The sequence below is a fragment of the Exophiala oligosperma genome (genome assembly GCF_000835515.1).
Source record: "Exophiala oligosperma strain CBS 72588 unplaced genomic scaffold supercont1.5, whole genome shotgun sequence".
NCBI lineage: Eukaryota > Fungi > Ascomycota > Eurotiomycetes > Chaetothyriales > Herpotrichiellaceae > Exophiala > Exophiala oligosperma.
Window position 1 is genome coordinate 2,128,570 of NW_015622822.1, and position 27,793 is coordinate 2,156,362.

A 27,793-nucleotide genomic window follows, 5' to 3' on the forward strand; every position below is an offset into this window, starting at 1 on the left:
TTCAACTGGGCGTTCGAACTGCGTGAGCCGAGCCCAACCCCGATCTTACTTAAGTTAGGTACGAGAACAGCCCCGAGGGCAACCTAATAATCTTCCACTCTCTGCACTTGTGGCTTTCCGCAACGTACGGTACACTCTTGAAGAGAGACGCACACCAGGCAGACAACTCTCTTCGAACTCACTCAGGATTTGTTTCGCTGGAAGAATGCCCTTGTTGTTTTGATGCTGGCAACTTGCCGGCCACTGCGTACCAAGTCACCACTGAATCATCAAAACCATCGTGTCCATTTGCGCCAGACGACGATATGATGCGGATTCGCTTCGCTTTTGCAAGCAAGTCTACACATCCAAACACACTCTTCTTCCGACTGCTAACATTTTCCAACAGTTGCCTTTGTCATCCTCCTTCTCTTCGCATCTTCCCTCGGCTTGCTCCCACACTCATCCCTTCCTTCCACCCCCGCGGCGGCCCAACCATACATCCCATCCCAGTCGGACAAGGCAGTACATTTCCTGGTCTTCTTTGCTCTCACGGCAACCTTTTACTTCATCCTCGACACCAACCGGCGGCGCGTCATACACTTGACGTTACTTGTGTGCACTTTGGTGCTCGGCGTGGGCAGTGAAGTGGCCCAAGGGCTGTTGCCAAACGATCGCGAGTTCGATGGTTGGGATGTTCTCGCCAACGTCATAGGCAGCCTGGCGGCACTGGGTCTTTGCAGTGCATACCACCGCCGGTCGGCCGAAAGACGCCGCAAGGCCAAATACTCGGCTTTGGCCAGTGATGGCTTGGAAGGTGAAGATCTCGAGCTAGCTGAGGGCAGTGGTGGTGGCGATGAACTCGGCCGACCTTCAAGACCTGCAGATGATGGTCAGGAGACGGGCGTTGTGGCTCGGAGCGTCGAGGACGAGTTGGACAACTGGGACGAAAACGTTCCTGATGAACCGTGGGATGAGGATGACGATGTGACGACCAGCCAACACACAAAGGCTACGCCCTCGACGAGCTCCGTGGGCAGTGAAGAACCACCAAAGAAGATGGCTGTGGAATGAGCGACACACTGTGATTGACGATATGAACTATGATGGCAAAAGGAGAACCACACCCTCCAAGATATCCAAGATTGTACCACCACTATTAGTTTAGCGGGCCAAATATGCAAAGACATTTGATCTCTGAATACTTGGAGTACGATTTCGTTTGGAAGAACCACAAGAGAGCAGTTTCCTTCGTGTAAGAATGCTATGAATTTCATGTATCGAGCTGACCGCGCCGTCTTCCTCCATCACACTGTGTAGTCATAAAGAACGCCATTCCCATCATTCCTGGTCATCCATGGAAGCCATCGAGTTGCCCGCACCCATCCCATGACATCGCGTTGAAGGCAAAGTGTTGGTCTCCGAATTGATGCCAGACCCGTCCAACCATGATTTCCCGTTGTATACCTGATGATGAACCCATTTCTCCGCGCTCCATTTCCTTTCGTATCAGGTGTCAGTCCGTCCCATTCTACCTGAAACAGTTGAACCGGCCAAATGAGATTCTGAAAGGATTCCGCCTCACACCGTGGCGGGAGACGTTGAAGCCACCGCCGACGTGCTTGTTGCCGACGTTTTTCGTATAGAGTAAAGGCATGTTTTTTGTTTCGTTTGTCGTTGCCGCTGTTGAGTGTAGTAAAACGGCAGGTGATATCACGGTCACTTCGACGTAGTTTTTTTTTAGTGGAGGGTGACCAAGTGTGTCTGTCGATATATCTGATAATACGGGGGAAAAAGGGTCAAGATGTCAAGTAGGAAAGTCACTTGGGAAAAGGTAGGGGATAGACAGGATTAAGTGAGGTAAACTTGTACTGTAGAGACTACCTATGTACTTATCTCACAGCCACATACGACACTGCAAAGCAATTAAACTCATAACTCCCAAGAGGTAAAACAGTGACAACGACATCTCTATGACCATGCGATGAGTTGCCAAGTGTCCTACCAAGGGTCTATCCGATGAAACTGTGGGCAAAACTAGGCTTTTTTATCTTTCATCATCGCTCGTAACTACTCAAAAAAGAGACTCGAAGTGGAGGGAACACTTGTGTACCTACCCGTGCCTTGGAGGCGGTGCTCTGGTGCCTTGGATTTCTCGAGAAAGCTGGGATACCGTAAACTTCGTCGATGACGTACCGTAAAACGCATCGTGGCTTTGTGGCTGTGTATTGTCTGGGCAGTTTTTTGCAGATCTGTGGCGCTCACTTTATACGGCGATAGTCGAATATATGTACCGAGTACAGTAGGCTAATTGTCAATTGTCCCATCACACAACGATAAATGTCACGAGGATCAGTCTGGTCTTCATGTGTGGTCAAGTAAATCCACTGATTCGACACGTTTCCCCACAATTTCATCAAGCATTCATTCATATACAACTATCCACAAAGAGGGAGTATTCAATGCTTCAAGAAAAAAAAGTCGTCATCTTTCCGCTCTGCTCAAACTTCGCAGCACACCACCCAGATCCTTGGGTGGTGTACCTTGTGCATCCGGCAGAGCCTTCTTCCTGCCTTCATTCTCTTGTCGTGAGAGTCTTTCTGCACATATAGCCAATGCTCTGCTTGCGACATTATCTGCTGCCTGTCGGTATTGACCTATTGTATGGATCCCGTCGGCGAATTGGTCGATCGTGGGACCTAGTGAATCGTACAGCCTGTTAAGGCATTTCGATACTTGATCAGAGGATGTTGAAGTGGCAGGGAGGCTATCAAGAGCTGTAATATCCGTCTCCGATAACAATCTTTGGTCCAAATTATTGTCATTTGATTTGATCGACTCCTGGATCTGATCTGAGTTAGATATAGGTGGACGTCGAAGGAGATTTTCCAGGGCTTCCTTTTCTGATCGAAGCCTAGCAACTTGAGTTAGTACTACAACAAATCAAACCAGGCCCAAAACTCACCGCTTGATCTGCTCCTCCAGCTCGGCGATTTTCTCCATATTTTGGATATTCTTCGGATTGGGCCGTTGTGGTAAAGGCTTCCTTTGAACTGGCTCATCTTCCCTCGTAAACCAGTCTGATAATTTGGATTCGTTCGAAAGATCTTTCAGCAACTCTTCTTGGATCACTCGCGCTGGTAAACGTCAGCAACCGTCAACATTCTACGGTGCACGAACTTACCTGCTGATCGCGCACTAGAGTCCTCAAAGTCCGTTCCCATGGGCTTCTCGTCTAGTGCACGGGTTGCGCACCAGGTCAGAAGCTGTCTCATTCGCCGTGGTTCGGGGAGTCCTTCGCTTTCGATATGTTTATAGAAATCTGGGATTTCCACTTCCTTGTGTGGAAGAGCTGTGAAAGAGTCAATTTAATCTCATTTGTTAATAGAAGGCATCACTACCATTGGAATTCCCACTCTCGATGAGTGAACTAGCCCTCCGGCCCCGAAGACCCAAGCTACTTCTTCGTTCACCCTTTCCTGATTTTCCTTCGCGCATGGCTTTATTGCGCTTTATGACTGGTGTATCGGCGAATGGTAAAGATATCTTAGTTGCTGAATGATCCTCGTGGGGTGCCGACCTAATCGTATCCTCGTGCTCACTGGGTATCTGACTAGGGATGTCTGAAGGACCTGTACCCATTTCCTTGTTCTGAGCGGAAGGCTGGGTTTCTGCGGATGCCGTTGCTTGGGCTCTCTTAGGTGATTGTCGAGAATGCTGCGGCTCCCTCTGTGCTGGAAGTTCTTTTGGTGGCTCCTCGCGCGGTCTTTCTGCTCGCGTCTCTTTCGATTTTCGCCTAGCCTTCGGATGCGCTGACATCGAAGGGCTACCGCCATGCCTCGCCTTATCTCCTGAGAGACGTTTCGACCGGCGAACTGCGGTTTGTTCCTTCGGGCCAGGTGTTGAGAATGATAATCTGTTCGCCCTTTTTGTGGGCTGTTGGTGGTGTATGGGTTGTTCCTCGCTTTTTTGGATTGGTTCCTCCTCTGTCAACTTTCTCTGGGGTTCGACTTCTTCAGAAGCATGTTCATTCCTTTTTTCGGTGGTCACCTTCGGCTCGGGTTTCGATTTGACGCGTCTAAACATAAAACCATCATCCTCTTCGTCGTAATCTGACAACGCATTAGATGCATGATGCTCATCCCGGGTTCGTTTACTTGACTCACCGATTTTCCGCTTCTTTTCGTTTCCACCTCTTGCCCCTTGCGTTCGTGATGTGCGAGATGTGCTGCCAACCATCCTTGCGTTACCATTGATTTGCGCTGAAGCGGCGGTGACGGCGTCATCTTTGTCTTGGACTCGCGCACTCAATCTTCGGCTTGGCCTCTGTGTTGCTGACATTGGTAGGGGCTGTAGCGGTTGGCGCGCAACGAGCGCAGTCATTGGGACTGGTGTGCCGCGATTCGGGTCAAATGCGCGTCAACTTTCTTCGGGGTTACATGCACGGCTTGTGGTTTCATGTGCGCTCGTGAATCATGGTAAAGATGTCAGGTGAATGAGCGACAGTGGTCTGCGCAGGGCGGACGACGTTGTGCAGTTAGTCGTTGCAAGAAAGTTGTTACAGAGGGCTTGCGTGCTCTCTTCGCGGCTCTGGCCCAGTGTTTACATTGACTGCGCTTTGCCAACGCTAAACCGGATTAGGCATCATACCATTTGCACCCCCATGTTGTCAGTGGTTCAAGCTTGGGCAGACTATTGCAACCCCGAGGTATGGACTACCAGGAAGCTACAACTAAATTTCTATTTGGCGGATCGACGAAATGCTTCAGTCTACGTGAAGCTAGGTGGTAATCATGTCGTGTTCTTGTAGAGGACGCCGTGGAGTGCCGGCCACCGCTGAATGTAACCTTCTTCCTAGTCAAGCGAATTCGAGCAGTCATATAGAGGAAATTCATACATCAAGATCTCTCGATCTCTCGATCTTTCGATCACCTGAAAGGATTGTCTGTCGGGTAGTGCGGCTGAAGAAGGACGATGTTGTTCGTTGGCAGTTTCCTAGGCCAAGACCGACGTGCTTTGACGAGCAGGACATTTGTTGGAGTAGGACGATATCACCAACAAATAATGAAATACCTACGTATGAGTGCTGCACAAGCTCTAGAAGATGATCGGGTAAATGGTCTTCTTGTGTAGTGCGGGCAGGCTGCTCAACTACCGAGTAGCTGCTCCATACGAGCAATTAAAATAAAGTAAAAATAAATGTTAATACCTTGTTGAATGCATACGCGGCACGACGAAAAGGTAAACGAGGGGCTTCTACGGAGTACAGTACGAGGGACTATCTCGATATGGCATCATAACTCCATTCTCGTCAATCGGGGTTTCGTTGCCCTCTTCACTGGTTTCAAGCCACCACCACAACCACCACCACTGGACAAGTACGAGTACTTCGTCCAGGTCGACATCCTATCAACCTGTTTCGGCCCCAAGTCAACTCTTTTTTCTTTGACCTCGATTATCTCTATCTTACCAACTTGTCCTGACCCTTCCTTCGTTGTCCCCCACACCACACTTTCGTCGATTTGACGCCTGCGCCTAGGGCATACGAAGCCATCAGGCCTGGGACATCCTCACAATCACTCTGGGAAATACAGGCTATAACCTGCTTCGACCCATCTATATTAACGAGTTTCCTACGATCACCTTCTCTCATTGTAATCATGGTCCATATCTCCCTCCCTCGGAGCCTCCACAATCTGGGCAAGAGCAAAGATCAGGCATCATCTTCTTCCACCAACAATAACAACAACAACAATAATGGAGGTCAACGCCCAGAGCCCCCAAGAAACGGCAGCAGCAACTATTCTCTCACTTCTTCCGATTCGAAACCACTCATCCTTAAGGTCTATGTTGTAAAGGTGAATGAAGCAATTGGGCATCCTTCGATCTCGTTAGTTAACCATATGTACAGGCAAGAAACCTGGCAGCCAAAGATAGATCTGGCACCTCTGACCCCTACCTTGTTGTCACCCTCGGTAATTCCAAACAGTCAACACCTTCTATAAGCAAGAATCTCAACCCGGAATGGAAGATCTGTTTTGACATGCCCTTGACCGGCGTTCCCCTCTTGGAGTGTATGTGCTGGGACAAGGACCGATTTGGCAAGGACTACATGGGCGAGTTTGACATTGCAATTGAGGATATCTTTGCCAATGGCAAGGTTCAGCAAGAGCCCAAATGGTACAAGCTCAAGTCGAGAAGAGTGGGAAGCAAGAAAGAAAGCACAGTGTCTGGCGAGGTCTTGATGCAGTTTTCCATTATCGACTCGGCAAATCCGTCTGCCAGTCCCGATGAGATTCGCAAGAAATTCTTAGCATACATCGGATCTGAAGAGGAAGACGATGAACTGTCCAGAGTTTCCACCAATGTTGATGCCGGCGATGAGGATGTTGACGATATCGACGAGGACGTGGAGGAGTCTGTGACCGAGACTGAAGCTGGCCCCAAAGGTGCAATTGCAGACAAAAAGGAGAAAAAGAGACGCCTAGCTCGCCTTCGTCGTAAATCCATTGCTGCAAGAGCCTACAATTTCCTCGGCGCCGACAACGACGTCAACGGCGTTTTGTTCACGGAAATTGTCAAGATCACTGATTTACCACCCGAACGCAACATGACACGAACGTCGTTCGATATGGATCCCTTCGTCGTAACAGCTCTGGGCCGCAAGATCTTGAGAACTAAGGTGGTCCGGCACAATCTCAATCCCGTGTACAACGAGAAAATGGTCTTTCAGATCATGAAGCACGAGACCGGATACTCGTTGACATTTACCGTCATTGACCGAGACAAGTTGTCAGGAAATGACTTTGTGGCTTCCACCTCTTTTCCCATTCAGAAAATGATCGAGGCAGCACCGGAGGAGGATCCAGAAACGGGTCTCTACGACCTTCCTGAGCCTCCAGAATTTTCAGCGGCAATGGCCACAAATCAGAATGGCAAGTCTAGATTCCGGCTACCCTTGTCCCGGTCTTCTTCGCAAAGCAGTCTCTCAAAACTCGCTCGCCCGAACTTTAAGAGAGATGATTCTTCAGTTTCGGTGTCATCCTCTTTGTCAACATCTATTAGTAACGAATCCCGACCGCCTGCGCCCACGAGTGCGCCTGTTGATAGCAGTGCGAGTACTCTCAAGGTACCAGGCACGGCCGACGTCGCCAGCCCCCAACCACCAGAAGATCCCACCATGAAGTCTTATGTCCTGCCACTCGAATTAAAAAATAAAGAACAATGGGAAGCCAAGCATCGTCCAGAGCTGTACATTCGCGGTCGATACCTGCCTTATAAGGCACTGAGACAGCAGTTCTGGAGAGCAATGTTCAAACAGTACGACGCCGATGACAGCAAACGTATTAGCAAGATTGAGTTCACTACTATGCTTGATACTCTGGGCTCCACACTAAAAGAATCTACCATCGATGGCTTCTATACCAGATTTGCTACAGAGAACGAAGAAACTGGAGAGGTCGATTTGAGTTTCGACCAGGCTGTCATGTGTCTTGAAGAGCAGTTGCAGAAAGGAAGCGACAAGAAGACGACAAGTGAAAAAATCAAGGCCGCCATACCAACGACTTCAAAGCCACAAGATGATCCCAATATTGTCCAAAGTCATGTTCTCTCTGGGGAAGTTCCTGCGATCGAGCAAAAGGAAATCGGCACAGCTGGAGAGGAAGGACAGTTACTCGACGATGATCTAGAAGATATGGGCGATAGTGAAGAACACGTTATTGAAATTCGAGAATGCCCTATCTGCCATCAGCCCAAGCTTAACAGGCGGACTGAAGCTGACATAATCACACATATCGCGACCTGCGCTAGTTCCGACTGGAGGCAGGTGAACAACTTAGTAATGGGTGGTTTCGTTACTCAAAGTCAAGCTCAACGCAAGTGGTACTCGAAAGTAATCACCAAGATCAGCTATGGTGGCTATAAGTTGGGAGCCAACAGCGCCAACATACTGGTTCAAGATCGAATCACAGGCCAAATCAATGAAGAACGAATGTCTGTGTACGTGCGTATAGGAATTCGACTGTTGTACAAGGCTTTAGGAGCCCGAGAAATGGAGAAGAGACGAATCAAGAAGATGCTCAAGTCACTGTCTATCAAACAGGGCAAGAAATACGACGATCCGGCATCAGCATCCCAGATTGAGGGCTTTATCGACTTCCATCGCCTGAACATGTCTGAAGTGCTTTTGTCTACAGACCAGTTCAAGAACTTCAACGAGTTCTTTTACAGAGCCTTGAAACCAGGCGCTAGACCTTGCAGTGCCCCAGACCGACCCGAAGTGATTGTATCTCCGGCTGACTGTCGTTCCGTGGTTTTCAACACAATTGACGATGCCACCAAAATTTGGGTCAAAGGGCGAGACTATTCACTGGAGAAACTTTTCGGTGATGCTTATCCTCTGGAAGCGAAACGATACAAGGGCGGAAGCATGGGCATATTCCGACTGGCGCCACAGGACTACCACCGTTTCCATGTCCCGGTTGATGGTACGATTGGAACGCCCAAGACCATTGAAGGTGAATATTATACAGTCAACCCGATGGCCATCAGATCCGCCCTGGACGTGTATGGCGAAAACGTGCGAGTCTTGGTACCTATTGATTCTGTCGCCCATGGCCGAGTCATGTATGTTTGTATTGGTGCCATGATGGTCGGGTCGACCGCGATTACACGAAAACCTGGTGAAAAGGTTAAACGAGCTGAAGAGCTAGGATATTTCAAGTTTGGCGGAAGCACCGTGCTACTCTTTTTTGAACCGGGGAAGATGGTGTACGATGATGACCTGATCGACAACAGCAATGGAGCCCTGGAAACATTGGTCAGTCATAACCCACCAAAACTTAGCAAGCGATTTATACTAACTATATTAAAACAGGTACGGGTCGGTATGTCGATTGGGCACTCGCCACACGTTGAGTCACATACGCCGGATATGAAAAAGGACGAAAGTAAAATTACGGCTGAAGAGAGAGCAGATGCGAAACGTAGGATTGAAGGAAGCCTGGCACCTAACAACGGCGGAGAACCAACACCAGCTGCATAGCTAACAAGGAGCAATCGACAATCAACAATCGATGAATGACATTTTTTTATTACTTCGTACGCCTACCTTATGATATGACGGTGGTTAACGAGATCAGGAAAAAAAGAGACTCTTAATTGAAACAACAAAACGTTAAAACATTAAAACATTAACATGACGGACGTACACTGGGCACGGGTACAAGCTTGGATAGACAATGCATATACCATCCGTTCAATTGCACGATGGACGGTTGTTTTTGGTTAGGCAAGTTTTAAAAGAGATGAATATCGAAGAATATCAAGACTATTATCAATATCATCAATCATCATCATCATCATTGAATTTCTTCCAAGAGTATTTATTATCTTCCTACCCGAGGTATCTATATGGATCTAAAGTCGCTCGAATAAAAACCCAAAAAGTACAGACTTTGTAGAACGATATCATCATTTCCTGACCAGGGAGACCCACTTGGCAGCGTCCTGTCCTCCGGCGCCAAAAGTGCCTCCCGTGGCCTCGGACATGACCTGTCTCTCGACGATCGGGGCGACGGTGTCGTAGACCTTCCCGGCGGCCATCTTGACAAACTGCCACCCGCCCATTTCGGTCTGGACCATGGCCACCTTTTGTTCGGGCGGGGGATTCGCTTCGACTTCGGCCGGTCCGTTCTGGGTGGCGTCGACGTCCCTGTCGGGGCCGGGCGGTTGTTGGAAGAGTTGCTCGACGTTCTTGACGGCGACCTGCTGGTGCGAGGGGCCGTCGCCGAAACACGTGGCCGCGAGGCCCTTGACGCTCAACCGTTCCTTGACCGACTGCGACTCCGAGGGGTTGGTGTAGTGGTAGGCGGCGACGGCGAGGACGAGCACGGCGAAGCAGTACAAGAACTTGAACCCCAACAGGACGAACAGGGGCACGATGGGCACGCGGGTCGCGATGTACTCGTTGTTGCGGGTCTGCTCGAAGTCGGCGCCGTGCGGGTTCATGGTCGCGGCCACCATGTACATGGCGCAACTGGAGAAGAAATTCCCCCACCAGTCGGCCAGCTGGGTCGCGTTGTCGGCCTGCTGCACCCGCGCGGAGGCGTAGTCCAGGCACAGATCGGCGGCGGGGAGGCCCGCGGCGAACGGGTACGAGACCACGCCTCCGGCCGCGTCCAACTTGAGCGAGGTGTTGAAGGCCTGGACGCTGCCGTTGACCCAGTCGTAGTTGACGTCGTAGAAGCCCGTGCTGCAGTTCAGCATCCAGGCGTAAAAGGAGTTGTCGTCGTAAAAGATGTTGTCGTCGTAGTCCCAGTCGTCCAGCCACGGCCACTCGTAGTCGTTCTCGGGGACGCTCTTCCACCCGAGCGACCACGCGCCGAAGTGGAGGGGGTTGGTGAACGAGGCAAACTCGACCACCGAGGCGTCGTTGCCCACCATGCTGCTCAAGGACGCGTCCGGGGCGAAGCCGATGCCCGCGGAGGTGTTGGACGTGGTGCGCAGGCCGGTCGCGAGCGAGGCGCCGTTGGACGTCAAGTCGCCTACGTAGCCCGGGCTGCACTGGAACGTGTAGTTGGCGCCGAGACTCTTCCGGTCCGTTGCGTCCTCGTCGAGGGTGATCCACGGGAAGCATTTTGCCGTCATGGGGGTACACTGGGTTTTCATGGCGAACGTGTACGCGCGAAAGTCTCGCGTGTTGTTCATCATCTTGTCGGCCAGATAGCTGTATTGGACGTTCGGGGTCGAGGGGTCCTTGTAGATCTTGACGGTGTTATTTTCGTGCAGGCCTGTCATGGTCAAGACTGCTTCGTTGGCGTTGCGCACGTTGTAGCTCCACTTCCGGGGGTTGTGCTCGTCCTGGTTGTAGGTTAGATACTCCATGTTGCAGGGTACCCGCCAAGGGTCGCCATCCGTGGTCTCGTCATAATACCAGACATCGTAGCAGGTGCTGTTGGGATCGTATATACCTCGGCCGAACGTGGAAATGGAGGAGTTGGTGATCTTCTCGAGCATGACCACCTTGTGTGGCGTTACAGTCGTGGCGAACCATGTATCTGCCGCTGGGATGATTATTCTAGGTACCATGTCAGCACTGGGTACGATACAAAATTAGCCACTGTAGTATACCCCAAAGCTGTGACTGCAGCGAGAGCTGAGAATGCATGAGGGATAGGTGAAATCCATCTTTTTTTGTGCTTGACATGGTAGTGTACGCAGTCTTTCAACGGAGTGAAGCTACTTCCTCCTAGGAGCTGGATCAGGAGCGACATCTGGTGTGGTGTGAGGAGGTCGCGGGCTTGGTCTTCTTTGGAGATGAGAATGATTCGGCGGGCGACAAAGAAGGCAACTAGTGCCATGATGGAACTCGAGAGGTATGGTATAACTTTACCGGTCAAGGTTGCGATGGCCGTCAAGGAGGTCGGGTTGAAATCAACAAACACGGCCGGGTCACCACCAAGATTCTTCCAGTCGTTCAAAATCGTCCATAAACCCGACGCCGAGGTGATGTTGTGTTTGAGTTGGAGTTGAGGCCAGCCCCTGTTGTAGTCGACCTCTTTGGAATAGATGACGCCTAGGAGGATTGCTGTAACAATGACCACGAGACCACATGGGATCGCGGCACTGAAGACGATGGAAAGGAAAGCACCATCCATACGTTCAGCATGTTCGTGATTGATCTGGATGAATTCATTGTCGGGTTGCACCTCTTCTGTTGTGGTCACAGGACCCTGGACTCTCTCCTCTACACCCATCTTGTTCGAGGTGATGCATCAATCCGTCGCCAAATTTCAACCTGTGTGTCAGTCTAGCTGGGAGCAGGCCTACCGGAGATATATACTGTTTACCGGGCTGGACTCTGAGGATCCATGGGTGGCGAGACATTGCACATATGATCATCTGAGTGACCAGAGTCCCCGAGGCAAGTTCTAGCGCCCTGTAATGCAGCAGATTGAAACCATGTCTGCTCGACTGGGAAAGACGTGCGCCGGAAAGGCTCTCCTGGCGTGCGCCTCCTCCGGCGATGGAAGCCCAGAAAGAGTACATAGGCATGTTAGGATTTTTTGTCGTCAAAAGTCCTCCATTCAAGCGCAAGCTAACGGAGGTGAAGAGCTTTGGCTGGCTTAAAGGAAAGACATGGCATTTTTGGGCTTGCGCTTTGGTATGGCGCAATGATGGGACTGACGAACAGCGATCGATACGAGAAGATCCACCAATGAGTCGCTAAGATGTAGACGAGGATCTAGACTCCGTTAGCGCCCACAATGGCGTCGCCGCAATCGCCGGACACCACGCAGCACCGGCGCAGAGAAAGAGCTGTCTGTCATGGGTACAAAGTAGTGGTATCTCTCAAACCGGAGAGGTGGTGCATTTCAGTCGCGAGTCATCAAGATACCTTTGATTCTCGACAATGAGAGTTGAGCAGGTGGAGGTGAGAGAAGTCCATATTCCGGATATGCTGAAATTATCGGCATCGGAATTGCCATTTATGACTTGTGTCGTTCACACTGTCAAAGCCTGGAACATTGACGGTCTTCACCTGTCATATTCAGCCCTCGATAGCTGAGGAGGGTTGGAAGCGATATGTACAATACAATCATACGATGGCGTCGGTTCTGGGCGATCTTCTGTTTGTCATCACGTCAATAATCCCATAAGAGAAATCCGTGTTGAATGTCGTGTTTCCGATATGCACAAGTTTTGAATCTGCATGGTCTGCACTCACGCGTGCATCTATCCAGTCAACAAATCGATGTCAGTGGTTTCAAGGCTGTTTCATCAGATGATCGGTTGTTGGTCAGTCTGCATCGTCGTTGTGGTCGAATCTTGAATACGGGTAGAGATTATTAGTACTGTTGAAATCTGGAGTGTCTGGAGGAATCAAATTGCCCGTCTGGTTGTTCTATAACGAGCATATGTTTCCAGTGACAATCGAGGCTGCTGTACACGGTGGACGGTACGTGTATGTCAAGTAGATACGCAGTGTGAGGCGCTTATCACAAATCTTGGCATGTTTTGTAAGGGGCTGATTATCCTTGGCATGTGCGAGTACAGAATGCAGAGTTACGGGCTGCTGCTATCCGTACAAGTATCAATCAGAAGTCACAGTGTCTGCCTCTGGTTTATCAATTCATCCGTTATCGGTTGAGGGATCCTCTCTACAGTGTGAGCAACAGCGAGATGGATGTGGGAATGATTCCAAATATGGTGGCAGTGCTGAAATTAGCAACGCCCTCAAGCGAGAGCCACGCTTTTTGACCCGCTATTATTGTCGCCTCCGACCAAGAAAAATAGGGGACGCGGGCGTTGAATCAAGCGGCCCAAAGCATCGACCTCGGGGCTTGTTTGAGCTTGTTTCGGCTTGGCTGGGGGCGACAACACAACTGTTGGGCATGAATGAGAACTCCGTCAAAGAGTCGTTGTAGGCGAGAAGATGTTGCATACCTAGGTATGTTGGGCTGAGCCTGAAACAGGTACGGAAGATGAAATAGGAAGCGAGAATTGATCAAAATCCTGAGTTGTTCTATTTTGTGATGATGATCGATGCGAGAGACGGAAAGGCAAAGACAACGAGAGGATTTCTTGATGGCCTCCGACTCGCGTTCCTCCTACAGCACACACACCGGCATTACATATTTGTCTCGGTAACACGGAGTAGTAGATGAAGGGAAAAAAAGACACACGGACACACACACAAACTGGTTTGTTAGTCGCTCATTCGGGTTACGGTATAGATAGTCGTGGCTCCTCCTACTCCATATTGAACTTGTACTGGGTGTTTTGCTCCATCGTGTTTAATTTTGCAACACCATCAAAACTCTTTATTGGCGCATCCTGCAGGATCCTTGCCACCCTCGCCCAATGCCCTGCCGATCCCTTTTCCTTGCCTTTTCTTCCGTTCCCTTGGTGTTTCGCGACTCTCTTGCGGGGATTCGCTTCCTGCGGCTGATGAATTGTGCCTCGAGATTGATCCGACCTAAAATCTCATACTCCATATTCCAACGGGAAGTGTATCACCTTTTCAATCTGTTGTACTCCGTATTTGCTGGTCAACTCTTCTTCCTCACCTTACAGTTGCTTGTTTCTCTCCTCTTTCGCTTCAGTCTTCGTATCCGTCGTCATTGTCCTCATTCTCTTTGACATTGTACCTTTCGTCACTCGTGTTTCTCAGTACTATCGACCACCCGAGTCACTCCTCGCACTCTTTCGGGCTCTTAATATTCACCTTCGTACACTTCCTGGTCACTTCAACCTCGTCGACAACCACGAGTACATCCTTTCGTTCGATAAATCTATCTTCGCCGTTGTATACAATACACCAATTACTTGCGCCGCTTTGGCGCGTACTACCCTCCACCTCTTCATCGCCTACGACATCTCTTCACCATGCGTCTTTCACCTCTTCTATGCCTGGCGCCTCTCGCCGCGGCCATTACCCTCGATACCAGTTCGGTGTCCTCCATCGAATCAGCCACCTCGGGCGTCGCCTACGATATGATGACATTTTATACTGGTAATCAGACTGGTCAAGTACCGGGACTGCTTCCTGGATCCTTGAACTGCAATCCCAACGTTCTTGGGACATACTGCTGGTGGGAAGCCGGGGCCATGTGGGGGGCGTTGATAAACTACTGGCAATACACAAATGATACGACCTATAACAATGTGACCATTGATGCACTGCAGTTCCAACGAGGGCCCGACAACAACTACAACCCTCCTAACCAGTCAAGAAGTATGGGTGTCGATGACCAGGTATTTTGGGCCTTTTCTGCTCTGGACGCCGTCGAGGCAAACTTTCCCGAAGCAGGAGGCGACAATCCATCTTGGTTGTCTCTTGCTCAGGCCGTTTTCAACTTTCAATATGACCTGTGGGACCCCTTGACCTGCGGAGGTGGTTTTAGATGGCAAGTTTTCTCCTTCAACGCCGGATATAACTTGAAGAACTCAATCTCCAACGGAGGCAATTTTCAACTGGCTGCGCGCCTCGCCTATATCACAGGCAACTCGAGTTATGCGGACTGGGCGAACAAAGTTTGGGACTGGATGGAAGCGAGCCCGCTGCTACAAACCGACGCCAACACGGGGACGTTCTATATTTGGGACAATACCGACAGTAACGACAACTGCACCAGCGTCCAAAACTTTGTCTGGAGTTATAATTACGGTACCATGCTCTCCGGCGCCGCCTACATGTATAACTACACCAACGGAAGCGATCTCTGGATGAACCGTGTCGAGACCATTTTGAACAGCACATATTCTCTCTTTTTCCCGCAGCAATACGGCGGCAATATCATGTACGAATTGGAATGCGAGAAATCTCTAAACTGCGACGAAGATCAAAAGAGTTTCAAGGCATACCTTGCCAGATGGATGGCCGTCACCAGTATCCTCGTTCCTAACACGGCAGCCGGCATCAAACCCAAATTGGCCGCCAGTGCCGCCGGTGCTGCAGGCCAATGCGACGGAGGAGACAATGGTCGATCGTGCGGTTTGCAATGGTTTACGCAGACATGGGACGGCACCACTGGAGTGGGTCAACAGGTAAGCTCTAGTCTCCTTTTTCCTCTCTCATAGTCTTTGTGACAAAATGAAAGATATGATTTCGAAACGGATACTAACATTCTTGTTCTTGCACAGATGGCTGCATTATCAGTCATGGGATCCAATTTGATGACAGAGAGCATGCGGCCTCTTACCTTGAGAACGGGAGCGACCTCCAAGAGCAACCCCAATGCCGGCTCAGATGCCCCTAGCAACCCAACCGCCAACCGGAAACCCATCACGACCGCCGACAGAGCCGGAGCCGGCATCCTTACGATTTTGATGGTTGTCATTGTCGTCGGAGGTAGTGCTTGGTTGGTATACTAAGACACTATCCCGCCACCAATGAGGTGCTCTCACTGTTTTTGGTTTGCAAGAATTTACGATACACCTACAAGGAAATGTTTACGCACCGGATCACTGGGGGGTTTTGGTTGCCGGCGTTCTTGCTTTGGGGTATAGGTATTGTAGTAGCTTATAACAAGCACATCGGAAGCTCGAAATGACGCAGTCAAACTCTCTCGAAATGGCAAGCCGCCAACGACCCATCTACTATACAGCAGACGAAAATTTGGACGTAGAGCTGGAGTATTTCTGGCTGAGCAGTGTCGAGAGAAGCTTATATGTATGTCATCGACAGCATCTAGCTCAGTCTTTTGGTTTGTCGAGTCCGGTATCTGATCTGTGCAGGCCACAGCCGTGAGAGAGAGAGAGACAGAGAGAGAGAGAGAGAGAGAGAGAGAGAGAGAGAGAGAGAGAGAGCTATATCTTACCATATCTGCCCTAGGTAGGGCAAACCAGGGCAATGTACAGCATTTGGGAAGGCGTTTCATTTATGATGGGGGACTTATCTTATGGACTATGAATTGGCGAAATACCTTCGAAAAATATGAAGGGTTGACGTGCTTTGATATATGTACGTCAGGACATGAAAACAAGGAGACTCCAGCGAGTCGAGAAGGATTGTTCAAAATAGAAATGGACATATTATGCATCTCTGTGTATTGTTTTGTTTCCAAAGGTCAACGATGTCTAATCTGGTTGTAGTTGTTTTGTCGCCAGTGCCAGGAGTGAGTGATACGAACGAGAGATGCTCAAGACTAATGGGGAAACAATTTATTCCCGCGCATCGCGGATTTATGTCTTGCATTACGGACAGACAGTTGAACCGCGGCCAGCCACTTACTAAGCATCTTGAGACATGAACGAATCGCGCCCTGCTTTCGACACCATTGGAGCGAAGATACGTCCGTTTTTAGTCCGTCCATGTCCTTTGTAGCACGGATTATGGCTGCTTAGTACGGGCTACAAGAACACAAGAATGTCTCCTTCTTGACGAGGAAGATGGGAAGGCCGGTGCTGGCATTCCTCTCTGACCACACACCCTTTATTGCAACCTGATCGTTCTTAGAATACGAAACAAAAAGCATCAAAACATGAGCAAGATATTCACAGTCTTTGGTGTAACGGGCCAACAAGGAGGAGCTCTCATCAAGTATCTATTGGATCATCCCGTCTTTTCAAAGGAATACACTTTCAGGGCCGTCACTCGAGATGCGACCAAACCTGCAGCGGTTGCCCTGCGAAAAAAGGGGGTCGAGATTGTCGAGGTGATTATTGATCAATTCAATTCCCGAAACCTATACCACACCGACTGAAAAGACAAGGCTATGCCGGGAGATCAATGGGGCTGACTAGGTACACAAAGGCAGATATGAACAAACCCGAAACTCTCGTCGAGGCCATGACAGGTACTCATACCGTCTTTGCTCTGACCAATTGTACGTCCCCCCGTCTCACCCATTACCCCCCTTTAACTCTCCGTTCCCCGTGGGTTCAAGAGGTCAAGTTGCAAGAGAGACGAGAAATTGGTGGTGACTGACGAAACCACATTTCATCTTTTGTTCAAGGGGTCGAATCGATGGATCCTGCTGTCGAAGTCGTTCAAGGTAAAGCGCTGGCCGACGCCGCCGTCAAAGCCGGTGGCGTCAAACTTTACATTTGGTCTTCGTTGCCACGCACCGGCATGGCCCACTTTGACAGTAAAGCCGAAGTCGAGGAGTACATTCGTCGCACCTTTCCCGCCATGACGACGACGACGCGGTCATTCTTTTTCATGCCTGGTTGGTTCATGCAAAATTTTGTCCGAATCATGAAACCAAAGAAGCGTGTCGGTGTGGACGGCGAAACAGAGTACGTCCTCGCGCAGCCGTTTCCGGGAGCGACACTCGACACCGCCTTGCCACTCATCGACATCGAAGATACCGGCAAGTTTATCGCTCCGTTCCTGTCGGACCCTGAGAAATACGCAGGAAAACAATTCTTCGCTTGCACCGGAAATTACACCATCAGGGAGATTTGTCAAACCTGGACGACGGCCACAGGCACAAAAATCGTCTACGATGAACAAGTGGACGCGATCGCCGAAAGCGACATGGGTGAGGCGGTCAAGGAGAGTCTGAAAAACAGAGATCGGTCTCAAGGTTATTATGGTCCCGAGGGAGATGAAGGGATCGATTGGACCCTGGCACAAATCCAAGAAAAGTTGACGACTTGGGAAGAATTTGTAAAAAGGAATGAACCGTGGTTTTGAGGGATCGAAATACTTACCTGAGTAACGCGTCTTCTTCGCCTCATCCGTTGTGGTAGTACCAAACATTTACAGAGGATCACTTAAGTAGGTTGTTTAGCTGAGGGAGAAAATGGAGTGAGTTCCGAGGGACGGAGTGTACATACTGTTCCTCTAATCGGCCCCTTGCTCACCCTCCTAAACTCGCTGGCCTCACCTACTGGGTAAATCTGTGGTGGTCGTTTGGGATCGAGGAGCAAACGGCACCCCCTTTGAGGGGCGTTTTGTACAACTTGCAGTTGGAAAGGGAACATCATTTCACCGGCCCAACCTCCCTCCACCAAAAGGACAAACCGAAAAAAAAAGAAATTATGCCAGAAAACAAAAAGCTTGAAAGGTTCGAACCCCCGGCTCTGCTGCTACTTATCCCGACTATGACCCCCCTTCGTACCTCTCCTACTTAGCAGAGATACTACAGTGGCCATGGAAACTTGCCAGACTCCCAATTTTAATCCCACCAGGCCAAGTTTCCAAGGATAAGCCCGACCTCCAAACCATTGGGACAAAGTCGCTATTCGACGTGGTGAGTCTTTTTGGTGGTGGGCCATCAAGGCGTTTTCTTTGTTGGAGGGAAATTTCACCTTTTCAATTAATATACATGGAATATTAATCCTTGGTGAATCACTCCAGTTGAGTGAATGAGGGCCCGTCACTCACCAGGGTTGAAAACTCAAGTCGTCCATTGTGCAGAGTGAATCGAGATCTCGGGCAAATTTCATCGCTCTTTTCGGTCGAGAGTTGGCAGAGAGGTGCGCATGCGCCCAACGTTTGGGCGGCTGCTACTCCTTATTTTTTTTGACTTGACTGAGGTAGTTCGGCTTTTATCATGGGCATGAGAGAAAGGCATATCATTTCAGATACAATGCAAGCAATCCCTTCTTCTCGAACGTTTTGTCAATGTCGACGATCCCATGACTTTCGGGCAAGCGGAGTAGGAAGGAGCCTTTCCAATCGGCCTGGCAAAATTACAGATTCTCTGTTGTGGTGATATATACAAAACATCCTCCTTCAAACTTCAGTCCCTTGGTTCTGTTCTAACCTCCCACTGGACATCCTTTCTGATCATATAACGTTGACTTTCATCGCTATTGATGCTTGTAGTTTCACCATTTATTGGCCCTCGACTCACAGACCACTGCGCTGTTGTAGTAGACGTAGTAGTAGTAGCAGCAGCAGCAGCAGGAGCACCACCCCTGAGCTGTTCCGCCAACAACACTTTGGCGTGGTGGCGGTCCGAAGAACACTCCTCTTGGCCGTCATCGTCCATCGACGACGCGAGCACGACACTTTTGCTTTTGGACCTCAGCGTCGATAATTGGAAGCTCTTGCTGTGGCTGTGGTGGTCCTGTAGGCGGTGGCGGCTGCGACTCGTGCTGCTGCCGTACCCGTATCCATGGCTGGCACCGCCACCACCCATGCCTCCGAACCCCGTACTCAAGCTCTTCAAAAAATTCTGAAAGGTAGGGACGGCGGCCGAAATCAGTGCAAAAGTCATCTGACTCTGTGTCCAGGCAATAAAGGTGGCTTCTCGGAGAAAGGGGTTCGTTGTATATGCGTCTTGGTCAAAAGTGTGCAACCGGAACGCAATGAAGACGATGAGACTGTGTTGAGGGCTGTTAGCTAGGTCTGCAAACACCGCGACTAAAATGAAAAAGCCACTTACAACAAGCGGACACTAAAGATTGACATGACAGTGGCTTTACTCGAGAGCCTTGTCTGAAGGTCATGAACCAAGTAGCCGACCAGGGCGACAATGGCAACCTCGGTCACGATATCTAGTGCACCGATGACTTGCCACCGTTCAAGCTTGAGAACTCGTGAGTATATGATCCATATTCTTCATAGACTGAGTAGGGGGGGATGGATTTACCACTCCAGGACACTTTTCATTCACAGTCAACCACGGATGTGACAGATTGCATTGAAGGGCGATGGTCAGGAAGGCTCCGAATGTCCAAATCGCAAGTATGACCATTGCTATGTCGAAGATGAATCTGTGCTGCTTCATGCGCGAGATGCGATGAAGAAAAGACACGACCGAGATCTTGCACAGACCAATAACAAGAATGAAGAAGAGGTTGCTGGCATAGTACATCTTTTGGACCCCAGGAACCGCCTCCGGAGACACTAGGGACAGTGATTTTCCCAGGCCCTTGGAACATGCCCCGAGGACGAGGCTCGACTGAATAATGGCAAAGCCTGTGGCGGCGTAGAACAAATGGTCGTCGAAGCCGATTCCATTGCCAAGTGTGACACGGACAACGGTTCGAATGCCGCCGAAGAAGAGGAAACAAGCAAGGCCGAATGCTGTTGAGATCAAGACGTAGGCTGCGTGGTCGTCGGGTGTCACGCTTGCGAAGGGTGCCGACTGCCCTGGGGGAATGGCGGCTCGAGCTGGAGAGCTCATCGTGAGCACGGTGCCCGAACAAAAGCTCTGACTTGGTAGACCTTTGGGAAGTTCGGGTGCTATCCTGTGTATATATGCGGCAGTAAAGACGACAGTTCTTATCTCAGGAGGAAGTTGACAGGAAATCCATGAAGATCCACAAGCTTGTTGTACCCCCAGCTTGTACCCCCAGCATCGCCAACAGGGACATGGTTCAGCAGGAGGTGGTTGGTGTAACGCAGTAGTGAGCAGTTAGTGAGTGAGTAGAGGTGTCACCTTATCTCAAACCTCAAGCAGCGAGTACAGTACAGTATAGTACAGTATAGTACATTATGGTGTCGTTTGTCTCGTCTCATCCTCCGTGGTCTGGAACGAGAAAGGTAAAATGGACATAAGTGACATGCATGCCGGATGTCTAGGAAAGAGGGGCCGCAAATTGAGATCATCACGTTAGTGCTTGCAACATACTCACGCCTCGTTCTGTCAAGAGTCGAGAGTAGGGAGTTCCTCTCGTTTCCGAAGTCCTCCGTGCTGGATACCAACCTTTCCGCTAGTCTTTGGAACTGCAAGGATCTGTATGGCCGATGGTACGGCGAAGACAGTTGACGCGAAACCCTCTGAAGCAACGAGTAGAAATATGGTTTCTCTCTGCTTCGAGGACGGAGCTGAGATTGAAGGGGGGGGAACCCCCCAGGCTGAGTTGCATCACATTGAAAACCGACGGCGACAAGGGTATACGTATTCCATACAGTGGCGTTGTGTCCTCGACTTGGATTCCTCTTTTTTGCTTTTTTGGCGTGGCCCCGGCGATAGCAAAAAGTTTGTTGGACAATAAGAGCTGCCACTGAGGACTAAGACGAGGAGGACAGCTGTCGTGCCCATGATCTGCAAATGAGCGGGGGCTTTTGCCCATCCTAGCCTGTATCACACCCCGTACCCATGGTAGGGTCTCCCAGCTCCTCTGGTTTTTTGCGGTTTGATCCGAAGATAGGCAAACAGAGAACGTTCTGCTTTTGTTTTTGTCCCAATGCAAGACCTGTTCGGTGAGGTGGTGAGGACAACAACCGACGGAGACCCTCCCCGCAAGGACGATGTAGCACCTCCCACCATAAGTACTCCGTACGGTAGCCACCCATTATTCCGGAGGATGTGCACCAAGTCAGTACAGTATCCGCATGTTCGCGGACCTCGATCGGAAAGGGTCGATCCCGTTGCGGGTCCACTGTATGGTGGACCCGCCAGCTAGGAACTCCTCTATTGTAACGTAAAGCGCGGTACAGTACTCCGTACCTAGGTAGGCAAGGAATTTGCACTTTCAATTACCAGTCTCTGACACTCCGATTTGATGGAGGCTGGTTGGTCAAGCACGCAAAAAGGGGCGGCCGGAAGTATGTACGGAGTAGACGCATAGGTTCAGAGTACTACTGTGTTTGCTAAGGCAGTCATGGCTAGTAGGTACTTACAGTAGTTAGTATTTGGGCAGTCGTCTGGAGTCGGTGCTAATCATACAGCAGGTCTTGGCTAAGGTAGGGTAAGGAGGTGGTGGCCACTCGCCTAAGGGCCATGAACCCCTCGATTCCAGGTAGACCCAGCATGCCACATGGCCACTCGTTCTCCCAAATGCCGGTACCGGTCTTTAAACACTCCCTGCATCCTGCTCCCCTTCAAGTTTCTTTGCATTTTACTCTCCAAGGTAGCTGTTTACAATATATGTTCGCATTATTCCTTAGTCTCCCTTGCTGTTATAAGTTGCGAAACACCATACAACATGGCAGATTCCCTTCACCTCGATAGCAAGCAGATGAAAGCGGCCGAGTCCTCAGGCACTCCCGGCTCGCCGCCAGAAGACATTGACATCTTCGACGAGGGCGTTAGCCATGTCGCCGAGAAGTTTCGTGGCACGTCGGCTGACAAGCGAGACATGATGGTCATGGGCAAGAAGCAGGTTCTGCGGGTAGGTGAATCCCTCTATTGAACTGCCTCGAGATGTTGCTGCTGATCGTCTTGTGACAGCGAAACTTCAACTTCATCACCATGCTCGGATTTGCCTCGACGTGCATCGCTAGCTGGGAGGGTATTCTCACGTACGTATTGCATCTTTGCGTGCGCTTCTCGTAGTCTGACTTTTGCTCGAAACACAGTTATCTCGCTTTCGTCTTGACTGACGGCGGTACTCCTCTGCTGTTCTGGGGTTTCATCGCATGCGCTATTGGCCAGACATTAGTATATGCCAGTATAGCCGAAATGGCTTCCATGTAAGGCCACCACCACGTGGAAGATGCGAGACCCCGTCGCCTTTTCGATCGAAGCTAATCAATCTTGCCAACAGGTCACCTACAGCTGGAGGTCAATACCACTGGGTGTCAGAATTTGCTCCTAAACGAATGCGCAAGGTCCTTAGCTACTACTCTGGTACCATGATCCCGTTTCCGGTCTGGACTTACCGTACTGACATTCCTTCCTCAGGTTGGCTTACCGCCATCGGGTGGCAGGTGTACAATGCCAGCGTGTGTTTCTTGGTCGGCACCATGGTCCAGGGATTGATTGTCTTGAACGACCCGACATACATCTACAAGCGGTGGCATGGAACCTTGCTGTCCATGTCCACCACCGTATTCTGCATCTCTTTCAACACCGTTTTTGCGTCGAGATTACCCATCATCGGTATGGAACGATCGTGCAGAGAGTTAACCAAGTTTCCCAGCTAACTGTTTCTGCAGAGGGTATGATTCTGATCCTCCACGTTGTGGGTTGGTTCGCCATTGTCATCACACTTTGGGTCATGGCACCTCGTGCGGATGCACACACCGCTCTGCTCGAATTCACCAACAACGGGGGTTGGTCGAGCGACGGTCTGTCAGCCATGATCGGTCTGCTGGCCCCCATGGCGGTGCTGATTGGATATGACTGTTCCGTTCACATGTGTAAGTCATGCTGCTGTTCGAAACCCAATGCCTCCCAGAAATGCTAAAGTTTTGGCCACAGCCGAAGAAATAAAAGACGCCTCCGTCACCCTTCCTCGTGCTATCATGGGCTCCGTGATAGTCAACATCACTCTGGTCTTTGTCATCGTGACGACTCTTTGTTTTACCATCGGTGACCAAGCTTCGGCTGCGGCCTCGGCGACGGGTTACCCATTTATTCAGGTCTTTTATAACGCGACTGGCTCCTTGGCTGGCACCAGCGTCCTAACAGCCATCATTATCGTCATGATGGCCGCGTGCGCCGTCTCGGAAGTCGCTGCTGCATCGCGCCAGGTCTGGGCATTTGCTCGAGATGGGGGCCTACCAGGCTCGGTTTGGCTCTCCAGGATCTCTCCTGACTGGAATATCCCTCTGCCTGCTGTCACGGTCACGCTCTTGGTCTCTGCACTCATTTCGTTGATCAATATAGGCTCCACTGTCGCCCTAAACGCCATTACCTCGCTAGGCGCCATCGCCACTTTGATCTCATACTTCCTAACCATCGCATGCGTCCTCTACCGCCGCATCACTGGCCCCGAACTCCCTCCGAGACGTTGGTCACTCGGACGATGGGGCCTCATTATCAACGTCGCCGCTCTCCTGTTTCTGATCCCGTTGATCTTCTTCCTGAGTTGGCCGCTTACAACCCCAGTCAAGGCTATCAACATGAACTGGTCGAGTACCATGTTGGGCGGCTCGTTGATCATTGCGACTATTTATTTTCTGATTTGGGGCAGAACTTCTTACGTTCCACCGGTGGTCCATGTGAAGCGAGACGTGTGAAGCAGCTCTTGGGAAACATTGTATGTGAGCGGGAGATGATCAAAAGATTTCTTTTCATTGGCCTTGTACAGACTTTTGTTTTTTGGGGCATGAGAGATATATGAATGTCCCACCCCTTTGCCGTTGAGACCCTCTTACCATAGAGACTAGTAAAAGTGAAGTTCCCCTTAACTGTCGTCAATCATGGAACTCGTCTTAGAACAGAGCGTACTAAAGGGGACTGCAGTAGAAATTAGACTGTCTCTATGAGAATGCGTAAAAGTATGAGAAGAAGACTGAGAAGGGGGTGTAGTCGTCGAGTAGGTTCATCCAGGGTCCTAAAAGCGGCACCGTCTCGGTGAGTCAGTTCGACCATTGCTTGTGCCCGCCAAGGACAAAATCTAGAAATTCCTGTTATCACCTGTGGGTTCTGGCTCTGGCTCTAGTTTACGGAGTACAACCAGATCAATTCAAAGTCCCGAGTTAGGTAGATTCCGGGAGTACGAGTACCATTGGGGGGGAAAAGAGAGACAAACAAACCAAAATAAAAATGACGACTCCGTACCCTTACCAAAAAGAACTCGAGGTCGGACTCTCGGCCGTCCGACGCGCCGCTCTCCTCACCAAGACCGTCCTCTCGTCAGTGGACAAGGGAGCGCAGACCAAGGACGACAACAGTCCCGTCACGATAGCCGATCTAGGTGCACAAGCACTTCTCATAAGCGCCATACACCACAATTTTCCCGACGACCAGTTTGTGGGTGAAGAGTCATCCGAAACGCTCAGAAAAGACCAAGGTCTTTGCGATCGAGTATGGGACCTGGTTCGGACGACGGGTCAAGAGTGTCATGACTTCCAGCATATTCTCTGCACGGTCGCCTCGAGAGAAGACATGCTGGAAGCCATCGACCGCGGGGGTGGTGGTCGCGGCGGGAACTCGGGTAGGATCTGGATGCTCGACCCGATCGACGGGACCAAAGCATTCATGACGGGAGGACAGTACGTCGTCGCTCTCGCCCTGGTTGAAGACGGGGAACAGCGCGTCGCTGTTCTGGGTTGTCCGAACCTGAGCCTCGAACGGTTCGGTGAACGAGTCAGTGATGAGACCGCGGACCCGGGAGGTGATGGCGTCGTGGTGTCGGCGGTGCGTGGCCAGGGGGCCTACATGAGACCTCTGTCTTCCGTACTCTCTCCCCAGTCGGACTCCGAGGTGCTACGCAGAATCAGTAAACCACCGCGGAGGTCTGGACAGCCTGTTCAATTCGTCGAGTCGACACAGAGTCGGTCGAGCGACCTCGACGCCCACCGAGACGTCGCGACAATCCTAGGCTCCAAGTGGCCCGGCACCGAGGTGTTTGCGATCCAGATGCGGTACATCGCCGTGGCCGCGGGACACTGCGACGTCATGGTCCGGATTCCCAGCGACGACACGCATCGCGAGATGGCCTGGGACCACGCCGGTGGGGTGCTGGTCCTGCAAGAGGCGGGCGGCAAGGTCGAGGATCTCGACGGGAATCCGATCGACTTTGGAGCGGGGAGGAAATTACAATCCAATCATGGCATCGTTGCGGCCTTGAACGACGTGCACCCACGGGCTTTGGAAACAGCACAAAGAGTTGTACGAGATCGATCGAAACCATCATGATCACCACCACCACTTGACAATGGCTTTTTCACAGACGTTCTATATCCTTCCAACCCCCAGTGCGCAAGCCAAGAAGTTATACGAATATGCGACACACGACGGTGCCATACATACAAACACTGTCTCTGTACTAGACACTCAGAAAATCCCTTCTTATTGAACGATCCGACCGAGAATGGACTCCTACTCCCGCTGCAACCCAAGTTCTTTCACTTTTTACAGTACTTTAGTCCCAGCCGTTGCAGTTGTCGAGCCAGACTTCGGTGCTGCATGCAACAAAGTTTGTGATGGCACGCTTGGCCTTGTTCTCGACCGGGGCAGCTTCGACAGGTGCAGCTTCAACGTCTCTCTTGACCACTGCTGGCTCGGGAGCGGGAGCGGGCGCAGCTTCTGGTTCTGGTTGTGGTTCTGGCTCAGGCTCAGGCTCAGGTGCAGCTTCACGCTTGACAACTGGCTCAGCGGCGGCATCAATGACGTCTCTCTTCACAACAGGTTCTGGGGAAGACCAGCCGTTGCAGTCATCGAGCCAGACATCGGTACGGCATTCGACAAAACGTCGTTCAATCTTGGTCACTTCCTCCCGCTTGATCTTGAGATCTTTGGTTCTGAAACCGGGCTCGGAGAGTCCTCCATCAGGGTTGGTGAGAGCACCGCCGAAGCCAAGGAGGGTGTTCCAGGTATCGGCGGTCGACTTGTTGCGTGTTCCCAAGGTTCGGACCTTGGCCTGAGCATCACGGCAGAGCTCCTTGGCGGCCTCGTTGGCGTTGCAAGCTGTGCTGAGCTGATCACAGATTCTGTTGGTGATGATGTCTTTTTCGGTCGTTAGCACGGTTTCTCACAAGCAACGGAAAAGAGACATACTTGGGTTCAACGCCTCTTGTTGGCCACGAGCACACAACGGGTCAGTGGGCAGGAAAGTAAAGTCGCCAGCAGATCGTCCACCAAGACCACCTTCAAATTTCATGGTCGGAATGCAAAGACCAAAGTCTGGGTCTTCTTTGATTGTTTTCTCAGACAATCTTGCCCTCGGTGCGGCGAGCGAGGTCGTCGCGAAGAGAAGAGCGACCGCTGCAGTTTCGACCTTCATGATTGCTGCTAAGAAATCTTGGTGATGGTCAAAAAAATGAATGTGATGCTGGAAGGATATAGAAGTGAAAGGACTGTCTTGCAGGTGTGAAGTTGTCAAGAGCCGACCAGCGGTATGGAAGATTGAAAAAAATCACAGAAAAACAAAAGGAACGTTGTTGAAGAGGTGATAGGAATGACGGGATACAAAAAAACAATTCCCACACGTTAGTAGGTCTTGGTACTCTTTTATTATATGATATAGAAAGATTGGGCGGATGGTGGATGTGCCGAGAGACTTGTTTCGAAGGTGAAGCGTGGGATGTCGGATCTCTGGTTTCAACCGGGGGCAGTCAGGGGTTTCCCCCAAAGACAAGACAATCAGAGTTTACTGTCCGGGGGCCTTCAAACATGCCCACGAGTATCGAGATCTCGCTTGTTGTTATCCGTAGCTTAGTGCCATCTACTGCTGCCAGCCAGTGTTTGAAGGACATGCAAAACTTTAGTCCATCAAAATGTGGTGTTGATGGTAAAACAACAGCAAATTTTGTGGTATGGGTCAGTAGCGCATGCTTGTACGTATAACCCCGATATGTTGCTGCAATATCATAAACATCCTCCGAAGCAGGTATTTACATGGTCAGAAGCGTCATTTTGAGGGTACTAGGTGTACACAATGAATTTGGTTTGTCTGTTGAGCCGGGTGCTGGCGGGACAGTACTCGTAAGTACAAATCTCGACGCATCGATCGCACGTAAATCGGGGGTAGTACTGCGTTAGAGATAGACATAAACGAACAAGTCTGGCTGAGA

At 50.6% G+C, this 27,793-nt stretch overlaps 10 protein-coding genes across 10 annotated transcripts; 6 read left to right on the forward strand and 4 right to left on the reverse strand.

Annotated features, from left to right (window-relative positions):
- The first annotated feature begins 108 nt into the window (after positions 1 to 108).
- PV06_06099 (uncharacterized protein) lies at positions 109 to 1,259 on the forward strand. The gene is made up of 2 exons (XM_016407172.1): positions 109 to 333; positions 389 to 1,259. Exons 1-2 carry the CDS (start codon positions 306 to 308, stop codon positions 1,051 to 1,053), a joined length of 693 nt encoding a protein of 230 aa, XP_016262776.1. The 5' UTR covers positions 109 to 305; the 3' UTR covers positions 1,054 to 1,259.
- A 1,106-nt stretch (positions 1,260 to 2,365) lies between these two features.
- On the reverse strand, positions 2,366 to 4,537 carry PV06_06100 (uncharacterized protein). Its single transcript, XM_016407173.1, has 5 exons — positions 4,146 to 4,537; positions 3,381 to 4,091; positions 3,164 to 3,331; positions 2,945 to 3,116; positions 2,366 to 2,893 (listed from the first exon to the last, which is right to left on the reverse strand). The coding sequence occupies exons 1-5, from the start codon at positions 4,360 to 4,362 to the stop codon at positions 2,464 to 2,466; spliced, it is 1,698 nt and encodes a 565-aa protein (XP_016262777.1). The 5' UTR covers positions 4,363 to 4,537; the 3' UTR covers positions 2,366 to 2,463.
- A 769-nt stretch (positions 4,538 to 5,306) lies between these two features.
- On the forward strand, positions 5,307 to 9,341 carry PV06_06101 (phosphatidylserine decarboxylase). The gene is made up of 3 exons (XM_016407174.1): positions 5,307 to 5,837; positions 5,891 to 8,800; positions 8,858 to 9,341. The coding sequence occupies exons 1-3, from the start codon at positions 5,640 to 5,642 to the stop codon at positions 9,023 to 9,025; spliced, it is 3,276 nt and encodes a 1,091-aa protein (XP_016262778.1). The 5' UTR covers positions 5,307 to 5,639; the 3' UTR covers positions 9,026 to 9,341.
- Positions 9,326 to 11,826, reverse strand: PV06_06102 (uncharacterized protein). Its single transcript, XM_016407175.1, has 2 exons — positions 11,113 to 11,826; positions 9,326 to 11,059 (listed from the first exon to the last, which is right to left on the reverse strand). The coding sequence occupies exons 1-2, from the start codon at positions 11,736 to 11,738 to the stop codon at positions 9,454 to 9,456; spliced, it is 2,232 nt and encodes a 743-aa protein (XP_016262779.1). The 5' UTR covers positions 11,739 to 11,826; the 3' UTR covers positions 9,326 to 9,453.
- A 2,023-nt stretch (positions 11,827 to 13,849) lies between these two features.
- Positions 13,850 to 16,531, forward strand: PV06_06103 (uncharacterized protein). The gene is made up of 2 exons (XM_016407176.1): positions 13,850 to 15,531; positions 15,628 to 16,531. The coding sequence occupies exons 1-2, from the start codon at positions 14,371 to 14,373 to the stop codon at positions 15,856 to 15,858; spliced, it is 1,392 nt and encodes a 463-aa protein (XP_016262780.1). The 5' UTR covers positions 13,850 to 14,370; the 3' UTR covers positions 15,859 to 16,531.
- A 436-nt stretch (positions 16,532 to 16,967) lies between these two features.
- PV06_06104 (uncharacterized protein) lies at positions 16,968 to 18,447 on the forward strand (the record flags this gene model as incomplete). The annotated part of the gene is made up of 3 exons (XM_016407177.1): positions 16,968 to 17,141; positions 17,240 to 17,312; positions 17,442 to 18,447. 3 exons carry the CDS (start codon positions 16,968 to 16,970, stop codon positions 18,122 to 18,124), a joined length of 930 nt encoding a protein of 309 aa, XP_016262781.1. The 3' UTR covers positions 18,125 to 18,447.
- Positions 18,448 to 19,017: 570 nt separating this feature from the next.
- Positions 19,018 to 20,908, reverse strand: PV06_06105 (uncharacterized protein). The gene is made up of 3 exons (XM_016407178.1): positions 20,031 to 20,908; positions 19,824 to 19,966; positions 19,018 to 19,761 (listed from the first exon to the last, which is right to left on the reverse strand). Exons 1-3 carry the CDS (start codon positions 20,565 to 20,567, stop codon positions 19,176 to 19,178), a joined length of 1,266 nt encoding a protein of 421 aa, XP_016262782.1. The 5' UTR covers positions 20,568 to 20,908; the 3' UTR covers positions 19,018 to 19,175.
- Positions 20,909 to 22,203: 1,295 nt separating this feature from the next.
- Positions 22,204 to 24,528, forward strand: PV06_06106 (uncharacterized protein). Its single transcript, XM_016407179.1, has 7 exons — positions 22,204 to 22,500; positions 22,560 to 22,630; positions 22,688 to 22,801; positions 22,876 to 22,958; positions 23,013 to 23,210; positions 23,267 to 23,470; positions 23,532 to 24,528. The coding sequence occupies exons 1-7, from the start codon at positions 22,315 to 22,317 to the stop codon at positions 24,290 to 24,292; spliced, it is 1,617 nt and encodes a 538-aa protein (XP_016262783.1). The 5' UTR covers positions 22,204 to 22,314; the 3' UTR covers positions 24,293 to 24,528.
- A 179-nt stretch (positions 24,529 to 24,707) lies between these two features.
- On the forward strand, positions 24,708 to 27,507 carry PV06_06107 (3'(2'),5'-bisphosphate nucleotidase). The gene has a single exon (XM_016407180.1). The coding sequence runs from the start codon at positions 24,822 to 24,824 to the stop codon at positions 25,914 to 25,916; it is 1,095 nt and encodes a 364-aa protein (XP_016262784.1). The 5' UTR covers positions 24,708 to 24,821; the 3' UTR covers positions 25,917 to 27,507.
- Positions 26,042 to 27,171, reverse strand: PV06_06108 (uncharacterized protein). The gene is made up of 2 exons (XM_016407181.1): positions 26,778 to 27,171; positions 26,042 to 26,726 (listed from the first exon to the last, which is right to left on the reverse strand). The coding sequence occupies exons 1-2, from the start codon at positions 27,001 to 27,003 to the stop codon at positions 26,143 to 26,145; spliced, it is 810 nt and encodes a 269-aa protein (XP_016262785.1). The 5' UTR covers positions 27,004 to 27,171; the 3' UTR covers positions 26,042 to 26,142.
- Positions 27,508 to 27,793: the final 286 nt, after the last annotated feature.